At 38.1% G+C, this 12,394-nt stretch overlaps 3 protein-coding genes across 4 annotated transcripts; 2 read left to right on the forward strand and 1 right to left on the reverse strand.

Moving 5' to 3' along the window:
* The first annotated feature begins 1,008 nt into the window (after positions 1 to 1,008).
* Positions 1,009 to 3,195, forward strand: LOC147281006 (putative UDP-glucuronate:xylan alpha-glucuronosyltransferase 5). Its single transcript, XM_086246462.1, has 2 exons — positions 1,009 to 1,762; positions 2,384 to 3,195. Exons 1-2 carry the CDS (start codon positions 1,009 to 1,011, stop codon positions 3,193 to 3,195), a joined length of 1,566 nt encoding a protein of 521 aa, XP_086102588.1.
* Positions 3,196 to 4,245: 1,050 nt separating this feature from the next.
* NP1 (NPK1-related protein kinase 1) lies at positions 4,246 to 9,524 on the forward strand. Of its 2 annotated transcripts, none has more exons than XM_086246531.1 (17): positions 4,246 to 4,631; positions 5,062 to 5,103; positions 5,549 to 5,614; positions 5,695 to 5,805; positions 5,878 to 5,958; positions 6,065 to 6,142; positions 6,235 to 6,317; positions 6,577 to 6,658; positions 6,727 to 6,827; positions 7,004 to 7,043; positions 7,180 to 7,239; positions 7,322 to 7,377; positions 7,480 to 7,687; positions 7,781 to 8,017; positions 8,302 to 8,639; positions 8,724 to 8,791; positions 9,173 to 9,524. In XM_086246531.1, exons 1-17 carry the CDS (start codon positions 4,341 to 4,343, stop codon positions 9,274 to 9,276), a joined length of 2,046 nt encoding a protein of 681 aa, XP_086102657.1. In that variant the 5' UTR covers positions 4,246 to 4,340; the 3' UTR covers positions 9,277 to 9,524. The 2 variants fall into 2 exon arrangements, with proteins under 2 accessions (XP_086102657.1, XP_086102658.1); XM_086246532.1 differs by having other exon boundaries at positions 7,328 to 7,377.
* Positions 9,525 to 10,134: 610 nt separating this feature from the next.
* ATN (cyclin family) lies at positions 10,135 to 12,099 on the reverse strand. Its single transcript, XM_086246533.1, has 4 exons — positions 11,896 to 12,099; positions 11,591 to 11,733; positions 11,391 to 11,449; positions 10,135 to 11,070 (listed from the first exon to the last, which is right to left on the reverse strand). Exons 1-4 carry the CDS (start codon positions 11,974 to 11,976, stop codon positions 10,262 to 10,264), a joined length of 1,092 nt encoding a protein of 363 aa, XP_086102659.1. The 5' UTR covers positions 11,977 to 12,099; the 3' UTR covers positions 10,135 to 10,261.
* Positions 12,100 to 12,394: the final 295 nt, after the last annotated feature.

A 12,394-nucleotide genomic window follows, 5' to 3' on the forward strand; every position in this document is an offset into this window, starting at 1 on the left:
CGTGTTGATAAACTACAATCCACCTAATTAATTCGATAGTTTAATTAGGCGCTCTCTATTAGGTAACATTTATCTTTTAGATTTTCACCCTTCATTCTTCCATTACGGGTAATATTGCGGATCTCCATATACCCCACAAGTGACGTATTGCTTGATTTGTATAAAGATTCATTGCACATTTCATTCTAGATCTTAAATTCCCCAAACCTATTTTAAAAAGAAAATTCATCATTTTCAAAAACAAAATAAAATCATCTAACTTATAAAATGATCCTCATTAGAATATATGAAATCTCATTTTTACCTATTTATAATCGCAGCCATATATTCTTTTTTTTTTTTTTTTTAAGAAATTAGATCCGGTGGGTAGGGATGAATTTTTCTCGCTAATTTAGGGCATTGCAAAGCCCTGCCCCTAATGAAGTGGGGACAAGTATGACATTATTTGGATTCGTTGCATCCTTACGACTCCCTTTGTCTATTTAATTATATAATTAAATATACTAATTAGATATATATTTTTTAATTATATATATTTTTTCAACAATTCATATTTAAAGATGAGGTAGTAAGAATATTAATTATCATTTTGGTCTAGTCTATTGTTTGGTTGCTATTTTTAAGTGTTTGAGAATACAATTTTTTACTTTTTTCTTAAGTCTTAATTTATCGGTTTTATATTAAATTTTTAATAAAAAAAAAAAAGAAGAAAAAGAAGGGGAGGAGAACGAGGATGGTAAATGAGTAAATCTAACCCCATATCCCTGCAGAGTGTGCACCAATTAATTAGCATCCCTGCTCGACCCCTAGTGAAAGTATAAAAACAATGACGCGCTCTATATCGCACGTGAATATCCATGATAAGCATGGGGATAAAATTACAAGTATGCCAAGTGGCCATGCAATGATGCAAACCTTCCTATTAGAGCCCTTTGCATATTAATGCCCTCTCCCTCTCTCAGTACTCATAGAGAGGGAAATTAAGCTTAACCAAATGTGAAATCACAAATGGCTTCCAAGCCCTCCTCCTCCTCTTCCTTCTCTTCCAAACACCAAACCTTCATTATCTGTCTAATCATTCTCTTTGCCTCCCTTCTATTCCTACTTCTATCATCCTTCAGACCCACCAAGTCATCGTCAAACGTCGTCGTTCGGAAGCAGCACAACGTGGACTGGTTTATAGCCATTGCCAAACACTTTTTCAAAGGTAGCAAGGTCAAGGTCGGTTTGGTCAATCTAGATTCTCATCACCATATTGCACTCAATCGATTAACCAATCACGTAGAGACAGCTGTCCCTGTACGATTCGATCGGATTTCCAGGGACCGGAAATGGGAGGACTATTTTCCCGAGTGGATCGACGAAGACGAGACATGGAAGAGTCCAAAGTGCCCCGAGATCCCAATGCCAAGGCTGGAGGATTACAGGGACATAAACGTAATTGTGGCCGGGGTTCCGTGTGGGACGAATAGGACTGCGAAGCAGGGGATTAGGGATGTGTTTAGGTTACAGGTTAATTTGGTGGTGGCTAATCTAGTGGTGGGGAGGGGTTGGACGGACCCTGATCGTGCTGTTCGTCATCGGACGGTGTATGTTGTGTTTGTCGGGTCGTGTGGGCCCATGGTGGAGATTTTCAGATGTGACGATCTTTTGATGCATAGAGGGGATTATTGGGTTTATAAGCCTGAGATGAGGAGGCTGAAACAGAAGGTGCTTATGCCTGTTGGCTCCTGCGAACTTGCTCCTGCTTATGCACTAACAGGTAATATATTAACTTGTTTTATTATCACATTTTTTAGGAGATCAAATTCGAAATGACACTTTTTTTTTTCTTTTTTTTTTCCTAAGACAACAAATAATACTTCGATTATATAATTTCATTTAACAGTAATTTATATGAAAATTTAAGTCAGAATCCCTGATTTTAAGTTCATGTATTCAACTGCGCGCAATAATCAATACTACCATATTGGAATATTGGGAGATGGTTGGTGGTTTCAACTTTCAAGTCAAACCATATATATATATATATATCCACATTTTAGAAATATATACTTACTGACTATATATATCAAGGTATTTATTATGAGATTTTTTTCCTAATTTACATGGTTCCAAATCACTTTTTTCCATCAATTACCAAACACTTTTTTTTTTTGCCAGAATTACCAAATACATTTAAAGATTTGCTTTTATATTACTAGTGATTAATGTTTTACTTGAAAAACAATTGTAACCATGCACTCTTCTCAAATTTATTAATGTCGGATGCATTATAAACAGAAATAACGTACGTAAAATAATATTTGACCAAAAAAAAAAAACGTACGTAAAATAATTAATGTTCAGAATATTTGGGGTTAAAATTGTTTTGAATCTACAGGCAAAGAAGTTTGGAGAAATTACATACCACAACACCACAAGGAAAGACATGCATACGTAACAATCTTGCACACCTCAGAAGCCTACGTGTGCGGTGCAATTGCTTTGGCCCATAGCATCCGACAAACCAAGTCGACCAAAGACCTGGTCCTCCTCGCCGACCACTCCATCACTCCCATATCCATCCAAGGCCTCACAGCCGCCGGATGGAAGGTCATGCGCATCCAACGGATCCGCAGCCCCTTTGCCCAAAAGGACTCCTACAACGAGTGGAACTACAGCAAACTCCGAGTCTGGCAACTGACTCAGTACCAGAAACTGATTTTCATCGACGCGGACCTGATTGTCCTACACAACATCGACAGCTTGTTCGTGTACCCGCAGCTATCCGCTGCGGGCAACCACGGGGCGGTGTTCAACTCCGGGTTGATGGTGGTGGAGCCCTCGCCCCGTGTGTTCGAATATCTGATGCGGAAAAGCTTTGAAGTCGAGTCGTACAATGGCGGTGACCAGGGGTTTCTGAACGAGGTCTTTACGTGGTGGCATAGGCTGCCGTGGAGGCTGAATGCAATGAAGATTTTTGCGGCAGCGGGGAGTGAAAGCCATGAGTTGCCGGAGGAGGTTTTTGCAATACACTTTTTGGGGTTGAAGCCGTGGATGTGTTTCGATAAGGAGTTTGACTGTAACTGGGAGGTCAACGGCACTCAAGTTTTTGCGAGTGACTCCGCTCACTTGAGGTGGTGGCGAGTTTATGATTCCATGCCCAACGACCTGCGGGCATACTGTGAGTCTGTCACCTCAAAAGGACATTGATTCCAATTCCAACAAGCACCTACCCAATACTGCCATATAATTAATTAATGAGTTAATCGCTTGAGCTGAGTCTGCAGTCAAATAGTCCTTGCAACTTTTTCTTTTTCTTCCTGTAATTCTGGATTTTTTGTTTTTTCATGATTGGGTTGATTAAATGAGGCTTAGCATGCCCTGATTTTATTGACCAGCCCAGCCCAGCCCGACTTCAAAATGGTTTTTAGCCTGATTAGGCCCAGGTCTCCATGATGATGTATACTCACAAAAGAAAAACATACCTATAATAGTCTATTATAGGAGTTTACATGATATCCAAAAGACAAAAACTTTTTTAAACTTTTAAAAATCTTTATGTAATGAAGTTTAAGAGCATAAGTGTTGTCATAATATTAAATTGAGATATCAAATTAAGCTTATCCCTAGAATTAAAAGAATTAAACAAAAAAAATTTAAACATAATAAATTAACTATTAACTTAGTGCATTCTTTTGGTAACCGAAAGTGTCCTAGGTCAGTTTTCGTGCACCAGATTAATCTCTTGGGCTGGTCAAAGACATACAATTCACAAGGAATTTCACCTCTCTTACTGTCTGGCTCCAAGAGTTGAACTGAAGACTCGTACTCGAATGCCTGGATTTATAGCTACACTTCCAAACCAACTCCTCCAATACCTTTAAGTTAATTTAGTGATATTTTTTAAAGACGTTGCAAAGTCAAATCCCCTTCCCTAAATTAAAAAAAAAAAAAAAAACTAATCATAGTGACTTAGAGAATAATTGGCTGAACAAGGATTTTGTCCCTTAAAAGTTGGAGAGGGCAGTAAAAATGAGCTTTAACTAATAAACTATAGTACAAACTACGAAGTATAGGTTAGTTTCCACCTCCCTCTCCCTGTAGGCAAGTAAGCAACCACAGGATAATTTCTTTGCATCCTGTTTTATTTCATTTTAATTATTTTATTTTTTAAATAAACTTCTCCACCTTTTTCCCTCCACTCTCTTTCTCTCACTCAAATTTTCTTCTCACTCTTTTGCCGACCAAATTAATGAAAGTTATGAAACCCCATCCCCAATAGCAAGCAGAACGCAAGTACGCAACTCTCTCTCTCTCTCTCTCTCTCTCTGTGAAGCATACACATAGACGCAGAGATGCAAATGCAAGACATATTCGGATCAGTTCGCCGATCACTGGTGTTCCGTACGCCACCAGCAGACAACGACGAGTCGTCCCCAGTAACCCTAGTGGACAAGATCAATTCTTGCATTCGCAAATCCAGAGTCTTCTCGAAAGCCTCACCACCACCACCATTGCCTTCAATGCCCAAACCCAACGCGCCTCCGATCCGATGGCGCAAGGGCGAGTTGATCGGTTGCGGTGCCTTTGGCCGTGTCTACATGGGCATGAACCTTGATTCTGGAGAGCTTCTTGCTGTTAAGCAGGTCCACTTTTCTATTGCTTTTCTGCTCTTTTGCCCGTTCATTTCTTATCGGTTTTGTTTAATTTTGGTCCTGGAGTGTGATTTCGAGGTCTCTTGTTTTTTATTTTTTTCTGGGTTTCGGTTTATTTTTGCTTTGGATTTCAAATTTTTGTTCGTTCACTTGGTATTTTAACTGGGTTTTGTTCAATTTTGTATGGACTTTGATTTGGAGTTGTCTCTTGTTAATTATCAAATTGGTCTTTCCCCCCAATTTCAGTTTTGGTGTTTTCTTGTTGATTTTCATAAGTTTTGGTTCAACTTGGATTTTGAATTTTTTCGAAGTATTAATTCTATCTGGGTTTTCCTCGATTTCACTTATGAGTTTCATTGCTAGTTCAGTATGGGATTTGGTTCTGAATATCATTTTGATATGTTTCTTGGTTCTTTCACAGGTTCTTATCGCAGCAAATAGTGCTTCAAAGGAGAAAGCGCAGGTTTGAATTGAGTGCTTGTTTTACTATACAGCTGAAGTTTTACACTGATATGTGCCACTGGTTATGATGATTGTAGATGTTGCGAATTAACATTGATTCTCTCTCTACCATCATCATGATCATCATAACCAACAGATCCCCAAAGTTGATTTGATCTCATATTACTCAAAGTGGGGTTCTGTTCCTAACTGCAAAACATGGAATGTTGGTCAGCTAAGATATAATATACAAAAAAGTTTTCTTTGATCAAATGTTGAGTAATATGAGATTGTGTTCTGTGATATCACATTCTTTGTGCACTTAATTTTTTAGCCACAAAGTTTACTTTATTTATGCATCTGAAACTTGGAATTTTCTAAAGATTTTGGCAATTATGACAATTGATATCTTATTTTGTTAGTTGGTATTGATTTTCTGATTAATGGTTTTGATGCTATATAAGTAGGCTCACATCAAGGAGCTTGAAGAAGAAGTGAAGCTTTTAAAAAATCTGTCTCATCCGAACATTGTTGTGAGTAGGACCGTCTTGTATCTATTCCAACTCTTGAAGTCTACCACTTTTCTGATCATGTACTTTGTTTTGTTTCTTAGAGATATTTGGGTACAGTGAGGGAGGAGGACACCTTGAATATTCTGTTGGAATTTGTCCCTGGTGGATCCATATCATCACTTTTAGGGAAATTTGGATCTTTCCCCGAGGCTGTAAGTTCTTGTCGACTGAATTTGTAAATTTAGGTGTTTGGAATGCTAAACTTATACAAACTTTTTGAGCAGGTAATTAGAACATACACCAAGCAGTTGTTATTGGGACTAGAATATTTACACAAAAATGGAATCATGCACAGGGACATCAAGGTACTCCACCTTACCTACTAGTGATATGCATGTATTAGAATGTCTCCCACATTTTCCTGATCTTTTCCTTGTAAATAGCTAATATGTATCTCATATTAACTTTCAGGGAGCAAATATCCTTGTTGATAATAAAGGATGCATTAAGCTTGCAGATTTTGGTGCATCCAAACAGGTCGTTGAGCTGGTAAATACATTCTTTGTCCTTCCTTTTCTATTTATATGCATGGTTTCTTCTAGAATGCATGCCCTACCTAATTGAGAGGTGCATTATTGTAGGCAACCATTTCTGGTGCTAAGTCCATGAAGGGTACACCATACTGGATGGCTCCTGAAGTTATTCTCCAAACTGGTCATAGCTTGTAAGTAATTTCCATCTTATCCCTTAAACGAGTTAAGTGTTTGTTTGAAGAATATTTTGATCAGAAGAAATGTTTGTGATGTTTCTTGCCTTTGCATGATGAAGCAGACTTGCTGTATCTTAACTCCAGAGTAATATTGTTAAAAGAGAACTTTAGTAATGATTCACTGCAGTATCTTTCTAGGTGTATATTTTGCACAACCTATTCCATTCTTCTTGGTTTAAGTAAAAAGTACTGATATATGAGAATAATTATCTAGCTCTGCTGATATCTGGAGTGTTGGATGTACTGTGATTGAGATGGCCACTGGAAAGCCTCCTTGGAGCCAACAGTACCAAGAGGTAATTATAATTCTTTAAATATTTAAGAAATTTGTTTCTGGCTTGGTACTAATGTCATGTCTCTCTAGGTCGCTGCTCTCTTTCATATAGGGACAACAAAGTCTCATCCACCTATCCCTGAGCAGCTATCCTTTGAGGCGAAAGATTTTTTGCTAAAATGTCTGCAAAAGTATGCTAAAGTTCTTGTCTTTAAGTCATTTTAATTGGAATTCAAATCTCCTAGATATATAATGCATTGATCTTTTCCATTTATTTTCTGAATATGGAGAAAGAGATGGTTTAATTAATTAATTAATTAATTAATTTATTTGTGTTTAATTTATGTTTACTTTGGTCCCATGGCAGGGAGCCAAATTTGAGGCCAGTGGCATCTGAGTTGCTTCAGGTAATTTAAATTTCATCAATGTTTATGCAATGGGGATATTTGTTTCCTGTTATATATCTTGTAAACCATCTAGTTCTAGTGTCAACCCTTATATCTTATCAAGCTCTTACACTCCTACTCCACCAATTACATGCAGCATCCATTTGTAACTGGGCAGCATGTGGAATCCCAGCCTATCTTTCGTACTTCTATCATGGTTGGTATTGATGAATTGGACTGTATAATATTGTGGTTGCCTTTCACCATTTGAAGCTTTTTATTGACGCTTAATTTGCCACCATCAGGAAGATTCTGAAGTCCCATCTCCATCATATCCTACAAACCTTCAAACCTTGTAAGTACAACAATATGTTTCTTTGAAACTTGTAAGATCAGACAATGTTTGCTATGATTCTTTTACAGGATTTTGACTTGGCAGTGTCAATTTTGTTGCCAGTGAGATGTCAACGCGCCCTGATTCAGTTGATATGTGTAATTTGGGTAGTTTGCACTGCTCAACCATACATCCTGACAAGTTTTCGGAAAGTAGACATATTTGGGGAAGAAACAGCAGTGACGATGACATGTGTCTGATCGATGACAAAGACGATACTATGTTGGGCGAAGTAAAGCTCCATTCTTCTTTGATGCATGAAAACATTAAGGTAACTGCTTTTGTGTCCTCATGATTCGGATAGGTATATAAGCATTCAAGAATTTCAGAAACTAATGGTTTGTATGCTATTCAATTATGTTAGAGCTTTAACCCAATGTGCGAGCCCACTGATGAGTTAGGGTGCAAATTTGGTGGAAGTTCAGAAACAGAACAAAATGGAATGAATCTGGATGCCAATCACCAAATTGATTTTCCTGCTGGTTGCTCTGGACCAATTGGTGAGGGGGGAAAGGAATTTTCATTTCCTTGTGGACCATCTCTTTCAGAGGATGATGATGAACTCACTGAATCAAAAATTACAGCTTTTTTGGATGAGAAGGTACTGTTTTGGTCAGATTCAGAATTAGTTGTATGTTATGGGTATATGGACTTGGGTATGGATGCTTGTTATGGGCATGTGTCTTGGAGTGAGATTCTAATGCCTTCATGATTATTAACATCCTGGGAGAGTTCAATAGCCAAACACTTACCCATGTCATGCATGCTGACATTATTATGGCAATCTAAAATGAAAGGTTTATGTAACACATTGTGCAGTCATGTTTTTGTGGATTTTGTTTTGCACTTGATTGTCCTGAACTGTTTTGTTGATCAAAACCACAGGCTCTGGAACTGAAAAAACTGCAAACACCTTTGTATGAAGAGTTCTACAACAGCTTGAATGTAGTGTGCTCTCCAAGTTTTGTGGATAACTCGCCTGATGAAACCACTTCAAAGTACTTGAAATTACCTCCCAAAAGCAGATCACCTAATCGGGGTCCAGTTGGCACCCCATCTGCAGTAGCTGATGCTCTTAACACTGGAAGCCCTGGGAGTAATGGCAGGCGTGTATCAAATATTGGCAATGCAAGTGATCAAAGTGCACAGGACATGCCATCACCTCCACTCAGTGATTGGAAAGGGCTCGTAGTTGATGCTCAGCAAGATCCAGGTAGTCCAAGGTCAGTTCATGAATTCTACTTCGTGTAATGTAAATTGTCTTTTATGTTTCCCTTTTGAGTAATCTGATATAATAGTACTCACAGTGTGAGCTTCTCTGAGATACAAAGGAAGTGGAAAGAAGAGCTTGACCAAGAGCTTGAGAGAAAGCGAGGTAGATGTTTCTTTTCCTCTTATGGTTTCTAATTCCATCTATATAGGGTTCTTATAGCAACCTGTCTTTTGTGCTCCGTTATTCTGTTAAATTAAACTTTGGAGGACCATTCCAGATACAACCATGTCTTTTGTGGTCTGTTATTTCTCTTAAGGTTTTATGTTCATAAATAGTCCTCAATGTGGGAGGCCTTGAAGATTATATCTAGATTAATGTAGCATAATATGTCTGAAGTTAAGTATTGAATAACCTAAATGCATAAAATGTACAAACATATAAACAAAAAAAAAAAAAATCATCTTATAAGTTGTCTGGTGAACATCACTTCGGTCAAATGGTTTTATTAATTTTATTGCATGATTGTAAAAACTGTATTTGCAGAGATGATGCGCCAAGCAGGTGTAGGTGCAAAAATATCATCTCCAAAGGATCGAGCTTTAAATAAGCCGAGAGAGCGAACTAGGTTCGCATCTCCAGGCAAATGAAGTATGTGAGCTGGCCCTTGAGAAGGTAGTTGTATATTTCCATCGGGAGTTGATCATTGGAGTTGGAGTTTGGTGATTTTTGTAAAAGTATACCTGGTGCTCCAGTTTGCCAGCTCTACACGGAAACAGCAGTGCTGCAACTGCTGCAACATCTCATGCATCCAATTCAATTCCTCATTGTGCAACCTATAATTGTGTCCTTGTATGTTCTATCAAAAGCCAAGCTACTGTAAGCATGCTTGTACAGAGCATTGATATATAGTTAATGTTGGATATATATATATATATATTTTTTATTGGGGGGTGGGGAGGGTTGGTTTGGAGGTGGGGGGGGGAGGAGAGAATTATACATGTTCTTGGTTTGGTATCCAGTGCATAGAAATTGTATTATTAATGTAGTATCTGGATATAAAACTTTATGCTTTGATTTTGTGATTACTTGATTATATAATTGTTTCGTTTCAATCCCTCTCTCTCTCTCTCTCTCTCTCTCTCTCTCTCTCTCTCTCTCTCTCTCTCTCTCTCTCTCTCTCTCTCTCTCTCTCTCTCTCTCTCTCTCTCTCTCTCTCTCTCTTACTCACTAACACTTCTGAAATGCCATGGCCCCAAATTTGAGTTTTGGTCCCATGGCTAAGGTGATAAAAGTGGTACCGGATAATTAAGACTGAATCAAAAAGTATAATAATTTTCATAGAACATTTTGGAATCTTTGGAGTTCTACAAAGGCCAGCTTCGTTAAATATACTTTGTAGGTATTTGCCAAAATGAGAACAAGATATACCTTGAAAGTTAAAATCAATGAGCTTATTTATTGAATATCTCTCTCTTGTACATGAAGAATGGAAATGGAATGACAAATCGCACCCAGAAGAAAAAAGAAAAAAAGAATCAATGAAACTATCTATGGACATTGAGGAAATATCTTAAACATCAACAATCCAATCCAATCCAATCCAAGCCATACATATATTTATCTTAATAATGTTTAAATTCTCCGAGCTGAAATTCCCATTGGCATTGAAGAAGTTGGACGCTGTTTCAAACCACGCATTACCACTCCCTCACTCTTTTGCACACTCTTCCTGCTCTTCAATGGAGACACCAATCTAGTTGCCAATCTCGACGGTGAAAATGACCGGCGTAGTTTGGAGGCAGTAGACATCTTTGGAGAAGACTTCTTGGCTTTTGTTGGAGAAAGAGAAGGAACCAATGGAGGGCTCTTAATCTTGACCTGAAACTTGGAAGCCGAAGGTGGGGACTTGATCAAGAACTTGTGTGGAGTCTGAATCTGTGGCTTATTATTATTACTAGTTCTTGCAATGATTGGTGACCTTGTCCTGCAAAACTTCTTTTGCTGTGAAGTCTCATCTGTGGACAAAAACAAAGGGTTGGGAAATAGTACACTCTTTTTAGCCCATGGCCTATTCTTGGGAGACACTCTGTTTGCCAAATATCTGTTGTTTTCTTTCTCCAATTCTCTCATCTTTGGAGGTGAAATCTTGAAATTGATTCGGGAACGAGCCCGTTGGAGCATTGGGGAACCAGATTCTGATCGAATGGATTGAGACTTATTGTGCTTCTCCTTCTTTCTTCTGGCCCTGAGCTCTGTGTTTTCAGGATGTTGTCTCTGTTTTCTCTGTTGGGTCATTGGGGTTTTGGGGTCTTCCAGTGTGGTTTTCTTGGTTAAGTTAGCAACTGCTGCTACTATTTCTCTTGCAAATTGACTTGCTTGTAGAATTTCTCCCACTGTTTCTCCCACCAGCATTGCTGGCAATGACATTCTCTTCCATTCCCCTGAATAATATAACAATGAAATTATTGGCTAATTCAACAAAAACTTGCTCCATATTGGTTTCTAAGATCAGGTTAAAGTAAAGCAAACGAAGTTTAAATTTTGAACCTAAAGCATTTCATTGTTTGAGATTAAAAGTGCAGACCAAATTCCATATTAAAGAACTCAAGTTATAAGATGAATTCACATAATGCATAACTTTTCTAGGCAGCTAACCAATGGATGTGACTAATAGTGAACAAACACTTGAAATTATAGAAAAGAAAAAAAAAAAATCAATCTGGCCCTATTTATACTTTGAGAGAGAGAGAGAGAAAGATACCTTCTGCATTTGCTGGAAACTTCCCAACAGGAGATTTCCTAGGGACTGAGCCTTTAATCCTTCAGAAAGCAAAAGACCCATTTGAGTTTACTTATCAGAATTGACCAAAATTAACCAAAAAGTTAAAATCTAAATCATAAGCTGAAACTTTTTTTTCTTGTACTTAATGATACAAATGAAATTCATATAAGATATTTTACCTTGCAGATTCTTGTTTGCATCGAAGACTAGTCCTCAGATAACCTCTAGTACTGCGAGGACTGAGACTCACTCCCGAGATGACCTTTGTACCACCTGCCACTGTGTACTGTAGCTCCTGCAACCGAGCCATACATCTATCCACCTTCAAAAACCCAAAAAACAACAGAAGCCCATTATTTTAGAAGACAAGAAAGTTCTTGAGAAAGATTCAATTCAAGAGTTTCGTCTCTGATAAAAACTAATGCTGTGCTGTTGGAAACCGAAACAGCAGATAGTTTTAGAAAAAGGTTGATGTAGAGTTCACCTTCTTCACTGTTTCTCTGAGCAGAGCTGGATTTAGAGGGGCTACCATTTTCCTCTGCTTTGGTGGGGTTCTCGCAACCATTTTTACTTATGACGAAAGAGAAACACTAAGTGGGTCTCAAAGATCTCTCACTCTTTCTCTTTCTCTCTCTAAATACCCATGAAACTGGTTTCTTTCGGTCACTCTCTCTCTCTCAAACTTTTGGTTCCTTTTTCTCGGTTTGTCTCCGAAGTGAAAAGTCAAAACCGTGCTGGAAACATAACACTTTGGTAACGGATCTTTTGTTTTTGTTTCTGTTTATTGTTTTGTGGTGTCCAACGGTCGAGTTTATCCAATGACATACACAAACGGCTACTTTTATTTTCAATTTAGCTATAAAACTTTCCTCTTTTAACGGGAACCATTGATTGCGGCAAGATCTAACGGTCTGTACCTTTTTTTTTTTTTTACTTCATAGGAGGAAAGTTATGTTGCAGCTGCCCTCCATGAACCACCATGG

This window comes from Dryas octopetala, chromosome 6, assembly GCF_963921425.1.
Source record: "Dryas octopetala chromosome 6, drDryOcto1.1, whole genome shotgun sequence".
Lineage (NCBI taxonomy): Eukaryota > Viridiplantae > Streptophyta > Magnoliopsida > Rosales > Rosaceae > Dryas > Dryas octopetala.